The sequence below is a fragment of the Urocitellus parryii genome, chromosome 7 (assembly GCF_045843805.1).
Source record: "Urocitellus parryii isolate mUroPar1 chromosome 7, mUroPar1.hap1, whole genome shotgun sequence".
In the NCBI taxonomy this organism is placed as follows: Eukaryota; Metazoa; Chordata; class Mammalia; order Rodentia; family Sciuridae; genus Urocitellus; species Urocitellus parryii.
The window spans coordinates 51728125-51748101 of record NC_135537.1 but is presented as its reverse complement, the minus strand read 5'-3'; the positions used below and the strand labels follow the sequence as shown (position 1 = coordinate 51748101).

General features: G+C 43.5%; 1 protein-coding gene across 1 annotated transcript in view; it reads right to left on the bottom strand.

The window, feature by feature from the left end:
• Window positions 1-222: 222 nt before the first annotated feature.
• Pag1 (phosphoprotein membrane anchor with glycosphingolipid microdomains 1) overlaps window positions 223-19977 on the bottom strand; it is a 128283-nt gene continuing 108528 nt past the window's right edge. The window contains exons 4-9 of the mRNA XM_026384740.2: window positions 14509-14730; window positions 12893-12944; window positions 9505-9601; window positions 6789-7390; window positions 4108-4167; window positions 223-579 (exon numbers count right to left, since the gene is read on the bottom strand). Of these exons, the coding sequence (XP_026240525.1) occupies window positions 223-579; window positions 4108-4167; window positions 6789-7390; window positions 9505-9601; window positions 12893-12944; window positions 14509-14633 (1293 nt within the window). The 5' untranslated portion in view covers window positions 14634-14730. The remainder of the gene's footprint in view (window positions 580-4107; window positions 4168-6788; window positions 7391-9504; window positions 9602-12892; window positions 12945-14508; window positions 14731-19977) is intronic.

Sequence of the window (19977 nt, the reverse complement as noted above, 5' to 3'; positions counted from 1 at the left end):
TGTGCGTGTGCTGGGGTGTCTCCCGGGGCAGGCGGGTGCACACTTGGGGACAGCCAGGTCTGGACATCAGAGTTTCAGGAACTGGGGAAACAGTCGTGGCGTGTGCGATCATCTTCAGTTTACCAAAGCAGCATATATAGTAGAGATTGATGTCACTTCTTATCCCCACAGAACTGTCCCCAGATACTAACCACAGGCTCTCTGGAGTTGTCTTCTGGGTTGCTAGAGCCTGGTGACATCTCTGCATTGCTGCAGGTCCCCAATGCTCTCATAGTCATTCTCCTTGGGGACAAGACCAGGGTGGCCATTAATCTCCAGGGGGAGCTTATCTTCTTCTCTGTTTAGTGTCTGTATTGCTTCATAGTCGGGCTCTGGCTCCTCCATGGGTCTCCCTGCCGGTGGAAGCGTGCTGTTTGGAGTTTTCTCAAAGTCTTTAACGGTGGCATAGAGGTCATTACAAGAAGAGGGCGATCTCTGAGGGGCACTTTGAATGGTGGTGTAGGTGGATTCTAGCGCTTTAGGTCCTGGTTTATGCACCGACTGTCCAGGTTTATTCACTGATGAGTACATGGCTGAGATCTAGGAAACAGAGGGAGAACGGAATAAACAGGCTTCAAGATGTGACTTCTTCCTCCCCTTTCGGGTGACAAGTTATATACTTAGCACTCATGGGCATGTGTGTGCACGCACGCATGAGTGTGTGTATGTCTTTAAGATTTGTTTTACTTATCTGTACTAATTCTGGAGTCCATTACCAGAGAATAATGATAGATGTTATCTTCAAACTTTGTAAATAGATCAATCTTATTTGCTTAATTCTGTGCAAACTGAGTTCCGTGAGTCTACTGAGGGGACTAAAGGCACAGGCAATGGTGGGAGCTCAGGGTGCCCCAGGACCTGGCACACGCCCTCCTTTATTTGATTTCTAGATCAGAATGATATTTTACCCAAAACATCCTACAGCTTTACCAAAAAGGTAGAAGACATATTTTAGACCAACAATTCTCCAAATGTGGGTTTCCAACCAACAGCAGCAGCCTGTTGGAGTTTTTCAGAAGGGTAAATCTTTAGGCTGTACCTCAAGGCCTCTGACTCAGAGACGCCAGGGTAGGGCTCACAATCTGATGCCCACTAAAGTGTGAGAACCACGGAAGGAGACCATTCCATGCCTCCTGCTTCTGGTGGTGTGAGTGGCTGCTGGGCTCTGGGACATGTGCCCCTGTGAGCATTCAAGTCTCCACCACGCTCTGACTTGGCTGCATGGTACTGGTTAAAGAGACATTTACAGAGCAGGCTTAGTTTTCTTCAGTGGGAAAATGCATTCTTTTTTTGCAACCAGAAATGAAATTTGGGGACCATTTTGGGGTTACTCTTTCCTATAGTCAGAGCAGGCCCTTTCTAAACACACTGTGGCAGTGCTAATATATTCCACAAAACCTATAATATCAAGAGGGATTTAATTCTTCAGTCATGATAGATTAAATATACTGATGCACAGATATTTGGGGAGTACGACTCCCCAAATTTTTCTTAGAGATCATCCAGTAGGACATGATCTTCATTACCTGTATTTATTTTTACCACAGTGATTAATTCATTTAAATACCTGGGAAATAAATAAACATGTTTCCTGACAGATGCTTGGCTTCCCGAGCGCCCAGGGACATGTTCCTGTTCTCCCACATCTCGCAGACTGTGGGCGAGCTTTCCAGCTGGCTGCAGACGCTTCTGAAGACAGCCCTGCCGCCTGTTAACTGGTCATCTGCATCAGAACTTTCTACTACCGGCTGGTGGGTCTGTTTTGTGAGGCCCTGACAGAGAAATCATCTTTGGAAGACTCTTGCCTTGCCCATCTGACTGTTTAATGAAGAATTATATTATCTTAAGAAATATTAAATGAAGAGTCCCATCTTAGAGGTTTTTGTTTTTGGGGTGCTGGGGATCCAACCCAGGGCCCCCGCACATGCCAGGCAAGTGCTCTATCACTGAGGGATGCCCCCAGCCCTCGCCTTAGTTTTTAACGGGGAAATTGCTCTCAAATAGAAGAATTATAATTTCTTTCAATTTAGGAAGAATTTTAAAAGCACCAATTTTCATAGTTAGGTATACATATGGAATTTATTATCTAAAAGTGGTCTGAAAGCCAAAAATGGGGACAGATTATATAGGGGTAAGCCATGGATGGCAGTGACAAAGGGAACTGGTATAACAGCTTATCTTTCACCTTTACTTGGACAGTGACAATGACAGGTGGCCCTCACTGCCATCTCAATTCCCCCCCTCCAAGGTTACTGCCATTAACATCCTCCTCTCTTAGGAAGAGTTCTTGGGTGTATTTGGCCTTTACACTTTTTTTTTAAGTACAGGGCAGCACTGTACCTTTTAATTTTTATAAAAGCTTGTCAAGCCTTTGATTATTCCTTTTGAATATTTGTCTTCTATAGCTATGATTTCTACTTTATATATCAGTTTCTCAAGACCTCTTGCTACCTAGCTTTTTAATTTTTTTCTTTAAAACCTTAATCCTTATTACTCAATAAATTATTATAGTCTTAGGGATTACATGAATTCTCTTTTCCTTTACCCATTTCTCATCTGTTTATAATTGACTCTCTCTTCCTCACTCTTTTAAATCGGGACAGCAGGACTCAAAGTGCACACACACCTTAGTTTCAGTCTAGGTTATCACTAAAGGCATACAGGAATAAATAATTTCTACATTTTTTTTTCCTAAATCTTCCTCAAATGAAATTCTGTAAGTCACAGTGTTTTAAGTTAAAAATTCATCAATATAACTCTATTAAATATAAAGTGCTATTTCACAAATCTCAAATATGAGGAGTAAAGTAGTTTGAATAATTTATATAGATTTATTTATTTTATTTTTTTAATATTTATTTTTAAGTTTTAGGTAGACGCCATATCTTTATTTTACATTTATGTGGTGCTGAGGATCGAACCCAGTGCCTCATGCGTGCTAGGCGAGCACTCTACCTCTGAGCCACAACCTCAGCTCCTTAATGATTTATTTTCAAGGATGAGCTTCCAGATCTTCTTTATATTTTGCTTTGCTTTCCCAATTGTGTCTCTCTGGCTGCAGAAAACAGACCAGAGGGAGGCAAAGGAGCTGCCAAGGACCCAGAAGGAGGGGACTGCTGTAGTCTCCTGGGGAAGCCAGCAGATGGGGTATGTCTATGAACCCGTTTGGAGGTACACTTGAAGGAACCTGACAGTTTACTGCACCAGGGAAAGGAGGCATCAAGGATGACCCCTAGGGTTTTGGCTTGTGCAAGAAGGTGGACAGATGGCAGGTCCGTTCCTGGGGGATGGGACATGCAAGGGATTAGGCAAGACTGCCTAAGGAAAGCACTTTTGCTCCTTGAACTTTCAATGTGGGAGTCTACCTTCACACTAACCCTTTACTCAGAGTCCTGTTTAGGTACATACCTGTACACACACATCGATCTTGTATGTGCGCAAAATTTACTATACTGGAAGTTTCAGCTAGAAGCTATAGGCAGCTAGATCCATGAAGATGTTTATCTCTCTGTCTGAGCCTATCTTGACATGTACCACATATATTGGCTTTTATAATTTTAAGGCTTCACTAAAAGTCTAGCTAGCAACATTTCCGTGCAGTGTTTTTGAAAATACAAAATTCATTCTTGTTGGCTGCTATGTCTGACCCTTGTTCCAGTCTGGAATTGAACTTTCTAAAGCTTCCTGCTCCCTGGTGTCCAAAATTTCTCACTAACACCGTCTTCCAGGTGTGGTCACATTGGAGAACGCACTATCGATTTCCTTCTGATGTGGTCTTCCTGGCTTTTGAGTAAAGCTCCCATATTGAAATTCCTCTCCTCTTGTTCTTCTGTCCTTCCTTCTCCTGTTCTTCTTACCCTCATTTCATTTTACTTAGACTTCCTGTTCGTCTTGTCATCCTGCTTGGCTTACCACCTGCCAGTCACCCATCCTCAATTTTGACCTCCACATACAGGCATAAGAGAGCATTGAGCTCCTTCAGACCAAGGGAAACATTACATTCGGGGGAGACGTTCTGTTCTTTATTACAGGAGCTTTCTGGTTACTTCAAAAAGAAACCCAACTTACCTCCTCTTCTGTGAGAGTTGGATCCTCTTCCCGAGACTTGTATGACAATGAGCTAAATCTCTGTCAAACACAAATCAGAAAAAGATAGATTGAAGTCAGTAATCCCACCATTCTTTACATATATTTCCATGGATTTATTAAACCAATGTGATCCTGCAATCTGTACACGTAAAAATAAGAATTCATACCCCACTTGAACCAAATGTATGAAATCTGATATGTCAAGATCATTGCAACCAATAAAAAAATGTTTTCAAATTATTTCTATGGAACCACAAAGAAATTATGTCAAATGATTCCTATTGAACTATGAAGAAATTTTGTGAAGCACCTGGGAAATAGACATTTACACAATTATTGTGTAATATTCTTATATAACTAGTAGCATTACAAATAGAGAAACTGTTAATTTAACATTACAAACTGTAATTGCAAATAAGCCAGGAATAAATATTTAGACTACTATTTCAAGTTCTAATTGTCACTAAAGGGTTGATCATCAAAGGAGGATTGATGATAAAAGGCCTCTCTTTATCAAATGCCTGATTTTGATATTTCTATAGTTTGATGACATCATCAGGAAGATCCTTAAGTAATTCTGGAAACTTCAACCCCATGAAGAAATGAACTCTCAACTCTCCTTGTGTGGCCTTCCCCCTCTTGATTTCTCAATGACTAGTTCCTGTTTGCTAATTTTAACACACATCCTGTCTTAATTCTGTGATTGATTTTGAGGGAGATGTAAAACGGCTTAGGCAGCCAGGGAAAGATGGCGAGTGAGGAGGTTGGGGGCAGGGCCAGAAAAACGGAGCACGAGGAAGGTCTTCTAATGAGGTCTTCCAATGACTTCCTGGATGATGAAAGTGTTCATGGACACAAGTGGGGGACCCAGTCAGACAGACACTTCCATACGGGTGTACCTAAGTAGGGGATCCAGTAGAAAAACTAAAACAGATGTGTGGACAGATGTGAGGGCAACAATCTATAATAGGGGTGGAGGTGTGTGTAAACAGGAGAAGAGATAAGGAGGAAATTCCAGAGATCATAAAAAGAACAAGCCCAAACTCCCTCACCAATTCCCAGCTCCGGAGCCTCTTCTCTTTGGAGAAGTCTATCTTTGTTGCTTTTGCAGTAAATCTGCTGCTTACTGGTGCTATCTCTCTGTCCTGTTCTTCAATTCTTTGCTGAATGGATAAAATGAACCCAGCACCCCTAGACATAACAATTTCAACAAATGTGGACCTTCTCAAACCTAGCACAGATGATGGTGTGCTCCACCTGAGCTCCCCACCTACTCTCAGAGCTTTGCTCGCCCTGATCCACAGCCCCTCCACCATCCCTGCTCCTAGCAACTCCCTGCAGATCAACACTCACTGTTCAAAGTTTCTCCTTCTTTAATCAAATTCCAGGTCTTTTTTTTTTTTTTTTTGAGTGTGGAGTACCAGAGATTGAACTCAGGGCACTCAACCACTGAGCCACATCTCCAGCCCTATTTTGTATTTTATTTAGAGACAGGGTCTTACTGAGTTGCTTAGTGTCTCATTTTTGCTGAGGCTGGCTTTGAACTTATGATCCTCCTGCCTCCGCTTCCTAAGCTGCTGGGATAACTGGTGTGTGCCACTATGCCCAGCTGCATTTTTGCATTTTATGAACACTTTTGTGAACAATTTCATTGGTGATCTCATAGCTGATTTCATGGATAATATGAGAAGCTGGAATACATTCAGAGAATAGTTTTTCAATTTTTTTTTAGTTGTAGTGTTTTATTTATTTATTTTATGTGGTACCAAGGATTGAACCCAGTGCCTCACATATGCTAGGCAAGCACTCTATCACTGAGCTATAACTCTAGCCCCAGAGAACAGTTTTAAGAATGACTTGCTTCATGTAACTTATACAACCACAGCCAGGGGTCACCTCTGACCATGAACTCCAAGAAGTATTTTAGGGCCATAACTGACTGACCAACTCTTATTGGTCCTTCTCCCTTAAGTAGAAAAGGACTTTGCTATTTTCTTTTCCCATGTGGAGACCAGAAATTAGGTATAAATTGCCTAAAGCAGACGAGGGTTAGTTAAATCCCAAGGAAATTCTGTCAACTGAAAATGTGAGGTTCCAGATATCATGTTGGATACACACAGAAGGCTGTAGAGTACCAAGGCATTTTAGAGCTTTGTTGAGGTCTCAGTTTTACAACTGTAGGTTATTGCTTAGAAACTGTCACAAAATAAGATCTCTTGACTTATATAAAAGTATACACAACCAGAGAGAACCAGCTGCACCTGAGAGTCAGCTCTCTCTATAAATGTAACTAGGCTTTGATTTTGGGGGTCCTGCAAGGGTCAAAGCCACGACCAAAGACACCGGTAAGCAGAAGAGGTAAAAAAATGTACAGTGGAGAGTCTAGTAGCCTATTTAGTTCTTAGTCTTCGAAGAAAATAATACTTGGCCCTAACTCGACACAATGCAAAAACTGGAAAATAGCCAAGTAAGGTGCTGGGAGAGAAATATTTATAAACATGAGTTTTCAGAATTTTATTACTTGGAGTAGGGAAAAAAGAAAACACAGCTGACACTAAAATAGTTTTCATCAACGAACTTGCAAGTGTTTGGAAATAGTTCCTAGGAACACGTGCAAGAACACGTGTGGATGACCCACAAAACAAAGAATTGGAGCCTACCTTATTGGTCTCCCTGCTCCCCTCTGGGGCTTGCTCTTCTGCCTCTCCCTCCTCCTTCTCCTGAAGGTTTTCATTTGCATCCAGAAGTTTCACAGGAACAGGTGGTGGGGCCTCCTCTTCTGGCTCACACGCATTTCCAAGAATGCTCTCTACATTAACACTCTGGCGACACTTTTTGTTTCTGTCCACAGATGCATATTCAGCAAACTCCACTTTGTCCTCCGTTTGGGGCCCCGGAAGCTCTTTCAAGGTGGAAGCAGACTTTGACTTGCCACCCTGGCCTCTGTCTGGCTGTCCTGCTGCTGCCAGCTCCTTGATTTCCTTCACGGTTTCATACAAGCAGTCCTCCACCATGTTTTCCTGGGAGGAACTGTCCTTGAGTACCTCATAGGGCCCTTCTGTGCCTGGTCCCTGGTCCCCATCCACGCTCCTGTCAGTGAGCATTGTGTCCACCACACTCTCTGGGGGGATCCTGGGCAGCTCCCGACTCTGGTGACACTTAGGCTTCCCTGTGCTGTCCTGGGAGTCCAGCAGATCCGAAGCAGAGGTCTGAACTTCCTCATAAGGCTGCATGCAGGTCAGGGTACTGTCTTCTGAAAGAACTGAGAGAGCACAAGTATCACAAGATGGACGATTCCCAAAATGACCATTACAGTGAATCAGATGCACGACCTTAGGTTGAATCAAGATGCGTGCTTTTTATTTGATACCCAGCCGCAAATTTATATGGTTGAACTCTTATATTCTTATAAGGATTCTTATATTCTTAATTTTCCATCACAGCTTAAAATGAAACCCATTCATTCTCTCTTTCTCAGTACAACATTTAATAAATTCTCCTGGCTACCATCTGGCTCACTGTTACTTTCATTACTTGATATTATTCCTAATGAGACTCCTAAAGGCAGAGAGGTCCCATGTGACCAGAGGATGAAAGTGATAATTGATGGGGCCAAACTGGGAAGCTGGACACTAAAGAAAGGAGCATGTGGCGGACACTCTCTCTGGCCCTCCTGACTTCTACCTATTGGGAGGGAGTTGGTAGCCATGTTCTTTCACTGGTCACTATGTTCTTTCACTGGTCACTTTCTTTTGGCAGATGTAACAGAAGCAATGGGAAAAAAGAAAATGTACCCTTAAGCCAATATCACAAAGGTCCTGGAAACCTCGTGTCTCCTTCAGGAACTTTCTTCCATCTCCCTTCCCCACCCAACATCCCTATCTCAAGTTAGGACCTCCAAATGAGAAATTCTTGGACTGTCACAGAAATGTTCCTGTGTGAAGTCAGGTAGCTCTCCCTTCATCAGATATTTTAACAGGGTCTGCTACATACCAGGGATGGTTCAAGAAGGTGGAGGTACATTTGCCCATGAAGCAGAGTCCTGTCCTTCTAGTGCATACCCTGGAGTGAGTAAGTTCTTCGATGACTGTGCAGCCATTTGTGGCAGGTTAGAAATAGTATCCTCAAGGGATATGTGGGAAATGACACAAATTCCTGTGCCTTTGAACAATAACCCCCTGTGTTCTATACTCATCCTGCCCTTTGGTCTTGTCATCTGTGCCATGGAGGACAGAGAGTGGGCACTGGTGTCTGAGACTCAGGTATCAATACTGATCATGCCTTGGTTTGGTTTCCTTATCAGTAAATGGAGATAACGAGATGACCTCCCCCCTCAGGTGCCATGCACTGTAGACCATAAGGTCTGAAGCAAATGTTGTCACTACCTTCATCAGCAAAAGTATCCAGTGCACCAAATGGAAATTAAGCAGAATGGTTCTGGGTGCATAGAAGATTCCAATTGCCTGGTTCATATGGGTCCTCAGCTAATTACTATGTGACTTTAGGCAAATTATGAACCTCTGTGGTTGGAATAACAGTCCCCCAAGGATGTCCATGTCCTCCCGGGAAACCATGCATATGTTATGTAATACCGTAAGGGCAATAAAGGTTACAGATGAATGAATGCAGCCATTCAGCTGACCTTGACATGGGAGAGAATCCTAGACTAGCCAGGTAGGTCCAGTGAATTACAGGGTCTTTATTAGTGAAGGAGTGAGGCCTCGAATCAAGGATAGTAGTACCTCTAGAACTGCATGTTAATCAAATAAATCTGTGGTGTTTGGGGTCCTAAGTTTGTGGTAATTTGTTAGAGCAGAAATGTGGACAGTTTTCTCCTTTTAAGAGGTGGGTAGCAATGATACTCATTTTCAAGGTGGTAGTAATAGTCCTATCATTAAGAGTAACATTTCAGGGTTAGGGTGATGAGTTGGTACCCACACCCATCTTAGAGTGATACCTGGCACACAGAAGACAATTAATAGATATAAGATACTATTAATCCAAGCGAGATTATTTGCTAAAGCTTGCAGAAATAATAAAAGAGAGCAGGAACACATTCCCTAATTTCTCACCTACAATTTTTGAGACCTAGTACTTTCGTAGGTGATGGGCCCTGTGTGGAAGATGTTCCCCCCGCCCCCATTACCAGGGATTGAATCCAGGGGTGCTTAACTACTGACATACATTCCTAGCCCTTTTTTGTATTTTATTTAGAGACAGGGTCTCACTAAATTGCTTAGGGCCTTGCTAGGTTGCTGAGGCTGGCTTTGAACTTGTGATCCTCCTGCCTCAGCCTCCTGAGCCTCTAGGATTACAGACATGCACCCATGTCTGTAATATGTGCCCAGCTAAAGCTTGAGTATCTGCAGAACTTACTGTCACCGTTGGTGAGTGCCCCATTCTGTTCACTGCTGGCAAGAGCGTCTGTGGTCAGGCTAGTCGCTGAATGGCTGAACATCTCCTTATCCGAAGGCTGCAAAAAACCAAATGTATCCACATTGCTAAGAATATGGACTGCACAGCAGAGAACATTCCTGGCTTTTTCTAAGACTCAGAACATCAAAAGCAACAAACAGAATCGTCTACTTAGATTTAAATGAAGTAAAATCAAATCAAATTGAGCATTCAGTTAACAGTCATATTATAGGGCTCACTAGTGCGGATATAGACAGTACTAACACAGACTGCTTCCACCACTGTGAAAGGGTCTACCAGAGAGTGTGGTTCCAGAGTCACAGGGGCACTGGGAATCTTCTGAGGCCATTGACAGAGCTCCCACATGGTGATCTATAAATGGCCTACACCTAAGTTGTGACATCAGCCCCCTTAGCTCAAGGCAGGGAGGGGATCAGAAGTCCTGGGGCTGGTCAGCACTGACTCCAGCAGGGAGTAGCCTCATCCTCATATCACAGGTGCTGTAAAATGCTATTCTTTCAGGTGCGCCATGCTATGAAAAACAGCACGAAGCTTCATCCTCTGTCATCTGATGAGAACAGACTTAGATCTGGTCAAACACAGAAAATGCCATTGATTTCTGAGACTATTTCCGAACCAGGCAAGCCTCTGGCTTCAAGGTTCATAAAAGCAATCATGTGCTAAAAAAATAGCTTTGTAAACCTTTCCTATTCTCACAAACCAACACAGCACGCTTGGAGAGAAGGACAGAAAATTGACAGTTTTCTGCTGGGCTAGAATCTGTAGCTACTTCCTGGGACGACATGCCAGGCTGAGGTATTGCCAAGGGAAGGCAGAAACAAGTCGGTTCTTGGTGCACTTCTTTACCTACCCAACTGGGCCAGACGGCAGCCTGACTCAGGATCTGCCTCCCGCCACCCCCCATCCTTTTCATGTTTTCATGGCCTGTGTGACCCAAGAGGTAACCTCAGGCTCCAGGATCCCACATGCAAAGTTCTAACGTGAAAAGCAACTGAACCAAGTTCAGTTGGCCTCAAAGATCATCTGACTCCTGATTTGGAATCAAATAATAATAGACAGCAAATAGCCCAGGCCTCAGTTTCCAGGCAGTCTTCTGTTTCAGTTCAATGCTGCTGACATCTGCTGCTGTACGAGATGGCCACTGTGTTGGGTTGTCAGGGACTTGAGATACAGATGCCAATGACCCAGAAATGATGACCTGACAGGGCAGGAGTGGGTGGGAGAGGAAGACTTCCAGGTGGACCCATAACCGCAACATCCATCACAGCTGAAGTTCTATAATCCACTTCTAATCTTACCCTTCTAAGAGTTACGGGATCTGCAAGTTGTATGTACATAATTTGATCTGGGAGCTGAGCTCTTAAAGCCAAGCCACTTAGATTTAAATGAAATGAAATCACTGTGAGTCTGATCCTAGTGTGTGTGTGTGTGTGTGTGTGTGTGTGTGTGTGTGTGTGTATGCATGCCCATGGTGTGCCAGTGTCAGCACATGCTCCTGTGTGTGCACACTTGCTCTCAGACACACACAGTCATACAGGAGGTGCTAAGAGGGGCCAGTAGCTAAGAAGATGGCGTGTGAGGAGGAAAATGCAGAGGGCCAGATTTTCCTTTATTCAGTTGCCCCTCTCCTCCTATTTCACCCAAGGCTGCTGCGAACCTTGAGCAGAAGAGCAGGAACTGAAGGTCTAGAACTCTTGCTTGCTGCCCTCCATTCCCAGAATTTGCCCTCCTCACCAGCTCCTAGGTGATGCTGCTGCTGCTGGTGACCAGGCCACACTTGAGAACTCCTGTCCTAGAAGAAATGAGGACAGAAGTGGAAGCCCTCCCCCAGTCCCACTGGGCTCTGAGGAGGGTGAGGTGTGAAGAAAGACGGAGCCCGGGCTGTGTGTATGGGAGAAACCACAGCAGCGGGCCCCCTGCATCCGTCCAACTTTCTCTCTGGGACAATCACTGAGGTGGAACAGAGACACTGGGAACAGATGAAAAGTGGAGACAGCGTGGATGATGTGACCCAGAAAAAGGGTCAAGGGAGGATCAGTGCTGAGGGCCAGGAGAGGTGTGTTGGGCAAGGTTTGGGAAGATAAGGAGGACCTTGGAGCCCCCCTGAGAGGAACCCAGAACCTTGGCTACTTCCTGACTGCTTGGGCCACAGGAATCCTGAGAATCCAGTCAGGCAGCCTGGGCTGGGGGTGCCTCCTGTGTGTGCTCTGACTGTGTCTGCCAGCTGGGAGTCTGAGCCCAGGTCTCACATGAAGTATTTGGCTCATCCATACTTCCCTTTTTGGACCCTCTTTCCCCAACCATCTTGAGAAACGATGTCCAGGATAGGAAGTGACTTTTTTTTTTTTTTTTAATAAAAACTGTCAAAGGACATGGCAGGACTAGGATAATCTCAGGTTGCTCCTCTCCAGGTGGATCCCTGAGACTCTCAGAACCCATCAGAACCCAGGAGAGGCTGGGGACTGGCAGAATGTAGCAAGGCCCAGCTACCCTTTAAGTCTCTGGGCCCTAGGTCTCAGGGTGAGCTTAATGATTAGCTGTTATGGGTTGTTGAACTGTATCCCCCAATTCATGTCAAAGTCCTAACCCCCAGTACCTCAGAATATGATCATTTTGGGAACACAGTGCAGATGACACTGGTTAAGATGAGGTCACCCAAGGATAGGCTAGACCCTAGTCCAATGTCTGGTGCCTTTATAAAAAGGGAAAACTTGGACTCAGACAGACATGCAGAGAGGGAAGATGATATGAAAGACAGAGAAAAAAACGCCACGTGGAGATGAAGGCAGTTTGCACTGATGCCCCTACAAACCGAAGACCCCCAGGAAACCACCAGAAGCGAGGAGAGAGTTCTAGAAAAGACCTGACCTCAGAAGGAACGAACCCTGCCAACACCTTGATTTTTGGACTTTTGGCCTCCAGAATTGAGAGACAGTGAGTTTGTTACCTAAGCTACCAGTTTGTCCTTACGATAGCCCTAGCAGACTAATAACACTGGCTGGAGCCTGGCAGAGGCAAAACAGAAACATCCCCGCGGCAGATTGGAGCCACCTAAGGATCTTTCTGGCAGTAGCACAATCACATCTATTTCAGAAACTCTCTCCACAAACCTGGCGAAGGCACAGACCTCGGGCCACGGCGAACATGCACCTACAGAAGGAGGGTGCAGTGCAGGCAGTCACAGCTAAGTCCTGCTTAGTTCTGCCCCTCAGTTCCATTCAGGTCATCAGTAAGTGAGATAGGTGGAAAGGTGGCTGCTGTTTTAAAGTGCACACAACACACACACACACACACACACACACACACACACACGGAGGCTTACACTCACCACGTTCATCAGGTTCTCATGGTCTCCACTGTGTAGTCTTGGCTTCTTTTCTCTGAAATGGAAAAAATAAAATGTTGCTTGAATGCCAAAAGTGCTCCTTGAAACCAAACCCACACTACCTTTTCCTATCCTCATTCCTACCAACTTTAAGAGCCCTATTTATTTTGTTAAGAGAATGCTGGCCAGTCCCTGAAGCTCTCTGTAGGAGTCAGGGGGAGGAGGAGACCCCGCCACAGCAAGGGACTGCTCCCTTCTCGTAAGCATCCTTTCTCCAGGAGTAGGGAACACACATTCACCATGAGAGGACCAAGGTCGGGTCCAGTGTGGAAACTGTTGACACCTGGATCCACTGGTGTGAGTTATGCCTTTTTTGTCTATAGAAAAATGTAGAAGGTTATCTTATCTCACAAAGTCTGTGAAGTCACACACTTGCAATGGAACAGAGAAAGTAAAGAAAATACAAATTTTGGCACATCAGGAAGGGTACATGCTCTCAGGATGAGTCATTTGTACTTCGAGTCTATGGAAAAGTCTGTCGAATAAAAATAGAACTGTTTTCACCCAGGACAGTCTAAAGAAAGCTCCCGGTTGTAAAGAGGAAACCCATCCCAGTCGGGGCAAGAGAGCCACTTAGTGGTGGAGCGAGTAATTGCAGCAGCTGCTCTCTCAAGCCTAGGAGAGCCAGTACCCAGTCACCTCTATTTCTTCATCTTCCTGGCTGGATAACCAGTCCTCAGCCATGGAAGCCCAAGTCCAAGATGGGCAGGGATTAGAAGGCTATGTGGGGTCAGAGAGTCTGGCTTTTCCCCTCCTGACAGATTTTAGCATAGGACATCATATCAGACTTTTAAGTGACACTAGTCAAGTTTCTTGTGAGGTTGAGAAAACAGACATGACCAGGGCCAAACTGGTCCTCACTGGCTCCCAGCAGCATGGCTTGCATGCATTATAACTATTTCTGAATGTCTGGAGAAGTCACTCCTGGTGAGAAAGAATTTTACTTCTCTCTGAGCAAAGATCTCTTTTTATTGGGGGGGGGAGGGCATTGACATTTTGTATGAGAGGAGAGAGACAGAAGTATAATTCTAAAAAAAATTTTTAAAATGATGCTAATGAGTATTCTACATAAAATCTCTCCCTCTTCTAGGAAAACGAATCTGCTTCTTCAGAACTTGAAGATCTACCTCACATACTTTAGATAATAAGCTCCCTCTCCAAAGCCATGTGAGAGCAAAACTCCTTAGTAATTTCCAAATAGTGGTTAAAAAGATACATAGTGCACTTGGATTTCAAAATGTTCACGGCTGGAAAAATACAATAAAATATTGTTGAGAATGTGCTCAAAAAAAAAAACAGCAAGAATTTTATTAAAAGAAGTTTAAAATGTAAGAGGAGCTCTTTGCATTTCTTCCCAGCAAAATCAATACGGATTTTCATCCAATTAATATAGAATATTCTTGGAACCCTTTGCAGCAGAGAGAGGTAAGCTGATTTTAACATAGGAGTGTGAATGCCTTTACAGTCAGATTCCATTTATAAGAGGCTTTTTAGTGTAAAGATTCTTCTGGGTCCAGGGAATAGGTCGAGATTCACGTTAGATACATGTTGGCTCTCACCTGTCACAACTTGTGCATAGAAAGACCAGGAAGGTGATGAGGAAGAACGTGGCAACAGCTGCCAAACTTCCCCAGAGAATGATCTGCATCTGTCCGCCGCTCAGCACACTTCCTTCTGGTCCCATGGTGGGAAAAGGACCTGGCACAGCTGATGGAATGAGTCAATTCTTCAAAGGTGGCCACATCGGGGGCAGAGGGCCGTGGTGTCTTCCTGCAAAGAAACTGATGTGTTTGGAAATTACTTCTCATGACAAGTGCCAGAACCTTGCATGGATTGAGCATTCCAAGTTCCCAGACCCCAAACTTGAAATGCTCCAGAATCTGAAACTCTCTTGAGTGTAGGCATGACTCCACAAGTAGAAAATTCCACACCCGACCTCACAGGATGGGTCGCAGTCAAAATATGGGTGCACTAAAAACACGTCTAAAGTTACCTTCAAGTTATGTGCATACGGTGAATATGAAACATTAAATAAATTTCATGTTTAGATTTAGGTCCCTTTTCCAACATATCTCGAAATATCCCAAGGTCTGAAAAAATTCCAAATCCGAAACGCTTCTGATCCCAAGAATTTGGGGTAAGAGAATCCCAACCTGTAGTCAGGTTCCTGCCAGAAGCAAGAACTCATAGCACAGCCAGGGAGGTGCATGCAGGAAGCAGATGCGCTCTGAAACCTGACTCCAGGCAAGTCCCCATGCCTGGGGTAGCCTCTGTTTTCCTCATGTAAACATGTAAAATGGGAAAGTAGCTGTGACTAGCACAGTGTTTGAAGCAATAAAAGTTGTATCATCATCACATATTTGGGTGTGGATTCTTAATGTCTTCAGGTAAAGATTGCAAGTACTCCCCATTCTATGGCGAATAAATACATGTTGATTTGGATTCACTTTTCCCCCATCAGAACTGTATAAAACAATATATGGCTTTTACAAAAATGCATTCGTGACCTACTCCCTACGCCATCCTTTTAGAAGGTTTAAGGCTCATACAACGAACAAAACAGAACCCCTCTCTCCTCACCTGCGTACACAGCTGTCTATTCTGAGTGTGTGACTTTATTTTCAGGACTGGCTTCCACTGAGCTGTTGTGAACACCAATAAAAACGCATTTTCAAATGAATGGCTGGAAGTGTGGGCTTGCGACTACATCCCCAGCAGCAAATCAGACCTATTTATAAACAACTACAAATTAAGCAACAGAGCTATACTTAATATGCTTTAGTACCTGGTACTTGCTAGGGACTCTGCTAAATGCTTTCCTCATTTAATTGCTCCCGTCACCCTGTGAAGGAGGAACGGTGAGTCCCTGTTTTATAGACATGGAAGCAGAAACTCAGCAGAGAACCTACCCTAAGCGTCCCTGGAGCTCGAGGGCAAGGAGGTATGAGTCCTGCCATTTGGGCCCCAAAACTTGTGAACTCTACTCCTCCAAGAAGCTCCTGATCACTGGGGGCCACCGTTCCCTGCTCCTGCTACAGTGCTTCTAAATGAGGATGGTCAGATTCCTTTCATTCAATATTTTAAGTATCACAGATAATTTACAAATATAGTGGTACAGCAGATGAACAATGATCTATTGTCAGGGGGGCTTGGTTCAGGACTATTTGTCAGTTCTAGAACATTTTCACTTACCAAGAACCATCTGGAACTTAATCTCAAGTGTCATGTATAAAGTAAGCAAGTATTTTTGTCCTCGGACAATACTCATCACAGCATTCTTGAGAAAGACTGCCGATGTTTCCATGTTGGTCTGCTTTGGGGAGGGAGTGTAGATATTTGGCCATCTGAGTATCTGCAAGGGCAGCTTTGGGGTGTCTCAGCAGCACACCAGGGTGTGCCCAGAAGAGGGAAAATAAAAACCATTTGACAAAGACAGTTCCATTGGACCAAATTTTCCGCAGGGGAAATATGATCATATTTGTTTGAATATTCCAGGTAGAAGAATAATAAAAAGTGAGGGGAACTAGGAAATGTTATCTACAGTGTATAGAGAGAATTCTGGGAGATAAAGTGGTGGACTGCTTTTCTCAGCCTGTGAGTCAACATGAACAGCTCCTTCTAATGCTCTATAAGATGTAAATTGGAACTTTCTGTGTAACATAGAACTTCTTTCTTCCTGTGTTTGGCTATGTGTTGTGTTTATAAACGCTACAGGCATACAGTAATAAACAGTGAAATTGCTTTTGTATGTTTGTTCCTGAACAGCTGTAACTGAATGAAAATAAACACCACTTTTCTTATGAAACTAAATCTACAAATTAGCACCAGAATAGGTTATTAAAACACATTTTCTCTCATTCCAGTCAGAATGGTAACAATCAATAATACAAGTAACAATAAATTTTGGTGAGGCTGTGGGGATAAAGGTATAATATAATCATACATTGCCTGTGGGACTGCAAATTGGTGAAACTACTCTGGAAAGAAGTATGGAGATTCCTCAGAAAACTTGGAATGGAACCACCATTTGACCCAGCTGTCACACTCCTCAGTGTATATTTAAAAGACTTAAATCAGCATAGTATGGTGGCACAACCACGACAATATTTGTAGCAGCTTAATTCACAATAGCTCAGCTATAGAACTAACCTAGGTGTCCTTCAACAGATGAATGAATAAAGAAAATGTGGTACATATACACAATGGAATATTACTAAGCTATAAATAAGAATCAGTTTATAACTTTTGCCAGTAAATGGATGGATCTGGAGACTATTATGCTAAGCGAAATAAGCCAATCCCCCGAAATCAAAGGTTGAAAGTTCCTCTTTCATATGTGGATACAAACACACAAGTTGGGGTGGGGGAAGAATAGAAGTTCAAAAGATTAGACAAAGGGGAAGAAAAGGGAGGGGAGACAGGAATAGGAAAGACAGTAGAATGAATCTGACATAACTTTCCTATGTACATATGAATACACCATCCCATGTACAACCAGAAGACTGGGATCCTAATATCAGAATAAAATGTACTCCATGCTTACATAAATATGTCCAAGTACATTCAACTGCCATGCATAACTAAAAAGAATTTTTAAAAAATAGAAAAACAAATAAATAAAAGCTGAAAACAATAACAACCCAACACATTCAAGGAAGCCCTGAAATCATGGTGACCTATAAGTATATGAAATAAATTTTTGCACACAATCCCAAAGCATAGAACATTTTAGGAAGCCCAGACAAAAACTCTGTCTCTTGCACAGATATTTGTTTGTTCCTTCCTTTGTTCACACAACAGATTCATCAGTGCTTATTTATAAAGTGCTAAGTTCTTAGAAAGGAGATGGTGTGTGAATTGCTCAAAGGCAGAGAGGTGCATCCAGCAGGCCTAGCATGGGATCTCCAGCACCTTTCTCCATGGCTCTAAGTTTCTATTCTTTCCTTTCCTCTCTCAACAGGGGGAGGCTGATAGAATACAATGAAATATGTGGGGTGCCAGACTATTAGGACCTTGCAGGGAGAAAGAGGACGAAAGGAGACTATCACAAGTGCCCTAATAAAGGTAGGAACTCAGAAAAAATGTGTCCAAATGCCCGGCTTACTCCCCTTCAATCAAAATTTTCTCCAAAACTGCTGAAAGAAATAACTTTTTCTTAAAGTTCTCGCCCTGGATAAAAATCTCACAATGAAAAGAGACCTTCTGGTCTAGGTTTTTGAGAGTTGAATCCCGAGGGACAGTGCTCCAATGGCATGGGCAGCTTCCGCCTCAGAAGCCTGCTAGCACCACTCTAGAGGAGAACAAGGGAGCCAGGGAACAGCCGCTGCCACTTATCAGATGCCCTGCATTGGCCTAGCAGGGTGTGTGTGGAGGGGACTATGCACACCTGGCCTTTCATCTGCACAGAACTCTAGGTGAGATATTCCCACTTAGAGATCTGCCATTCTCTTCTCTTGGCTTCTTTCTGTATCTATTTGCTCCATAATTCTGCTGCCCATTTCTTCTCTGGCTTTCACCTTAATTATTTTTTTTGGGGGGGGGTACTGTGGATTGAACCCTTAATTATTTTTTTTTTGGGGGGGGCAGGGTACTGGGGATTGAGCCATATCCCCAGCCAATTTTATTTTTTATTTTGAGACAGGGTTTTACTAAGTTGCTTAGGGCCTATGTTGCAGAAGCTGGCTTTGAACTTGCATTCCTCCTGCCTCAGCCTCCTGAGCTGCTGGGATTACAGGTGTGCACATGGCACCTGGCTTCATCTTAAACTTTGATGGTTTATCTATAACTGGCTAGTACAGCCTCTCACTCCTTCCCCATCTATGTGTGTAGATCAATTGTTCTCCCCCCCTTCTGTGAAGATGACTGTCCCCTCCCAGGTGCATGGATGTACAGGTGTGACTTTTCTGCTCACCTTCTTGGCAGGGATAAGGACAGAATCATTTGCAGACCAAATGAGCATATGATCCAGGAGAAGATGTACCATGTCTCTGAAGTTTAAAAAATACTCAGTTGCAAAATAACATCCATTTCTCAGACCATATGTGTATATATTTGTGATTTATTCAACACAGAACAAAGGAGGGCCATTTATTTTTATTCTACCTAAACTGACACTTATTATGACACCTGAAAGCCCCACTAGAATGAGTTGCAGAATGATAATGTAATTGCAGATGTAGTTAATAATTGCCCATGAGATCTTTTTGCTTCAGAATAGACTTAATTATTCACTGTGCTGATTTAAGATCATGGCCAGAGACTGTAACTTAATAGAAACCTATGGGATTGCCGAAAAAGAGGCAGCGGTACTCCCTCTGTCCTCCGATGCTACACAATTTTAGATTACCATAGGAACTTGTTCTTTGGTCCTGAAAGGTTATTGGTTGGGGTTATGGAACCTTATAGGGACTAGGTAAGAAGAGGATGTGGTTAATTATTTGGAACTGAAAGCTTGATAATCTCTTACTCTTTTATGTATGTTCATTCCATGACTTTAAAGAATCAGGGAAAGCAGGTGCTACTTCCAACCACAAGGTGGCAGCATAATGCCAGTCTCAGCCCCCATCAGTAGCTCCTCCTCCAAGGAGAGGGGTTCAATTATTCTTGCCTGTCTCTTATGTTTGGCATTGGAATTGTCTTCGTTAGCCTGGACTATCAGCCACCCAAATCAATTACAACAGGAAAGGAAATGAAACCCAGATGAGATTAATGAAAGTTTGCAGACCAAATGACAGCCATTTACTTCTTTAGTCAAGCACCCTTAACAGGTAGGGGTTCTGATCACAGCCAAGTCTACAAATAATACTTCAGCAAAGCTGGGACGGTCAGTGAGAACAGCTACAGAGGCGGTACTTTACAGCTCCTTTGAAGCAGGTCTAGGTCAGTAATGACAGTCATTACCACTTCACATCTGTCCAACTCAGCCCATAATTAAGGATGATGGAAACCACATCTGCTGATGACCCCTCACTGATGGATGAAATCAGGAGAGCCAAGTCTCAAACCCCATGGGAATTCCTCCTTCCCAG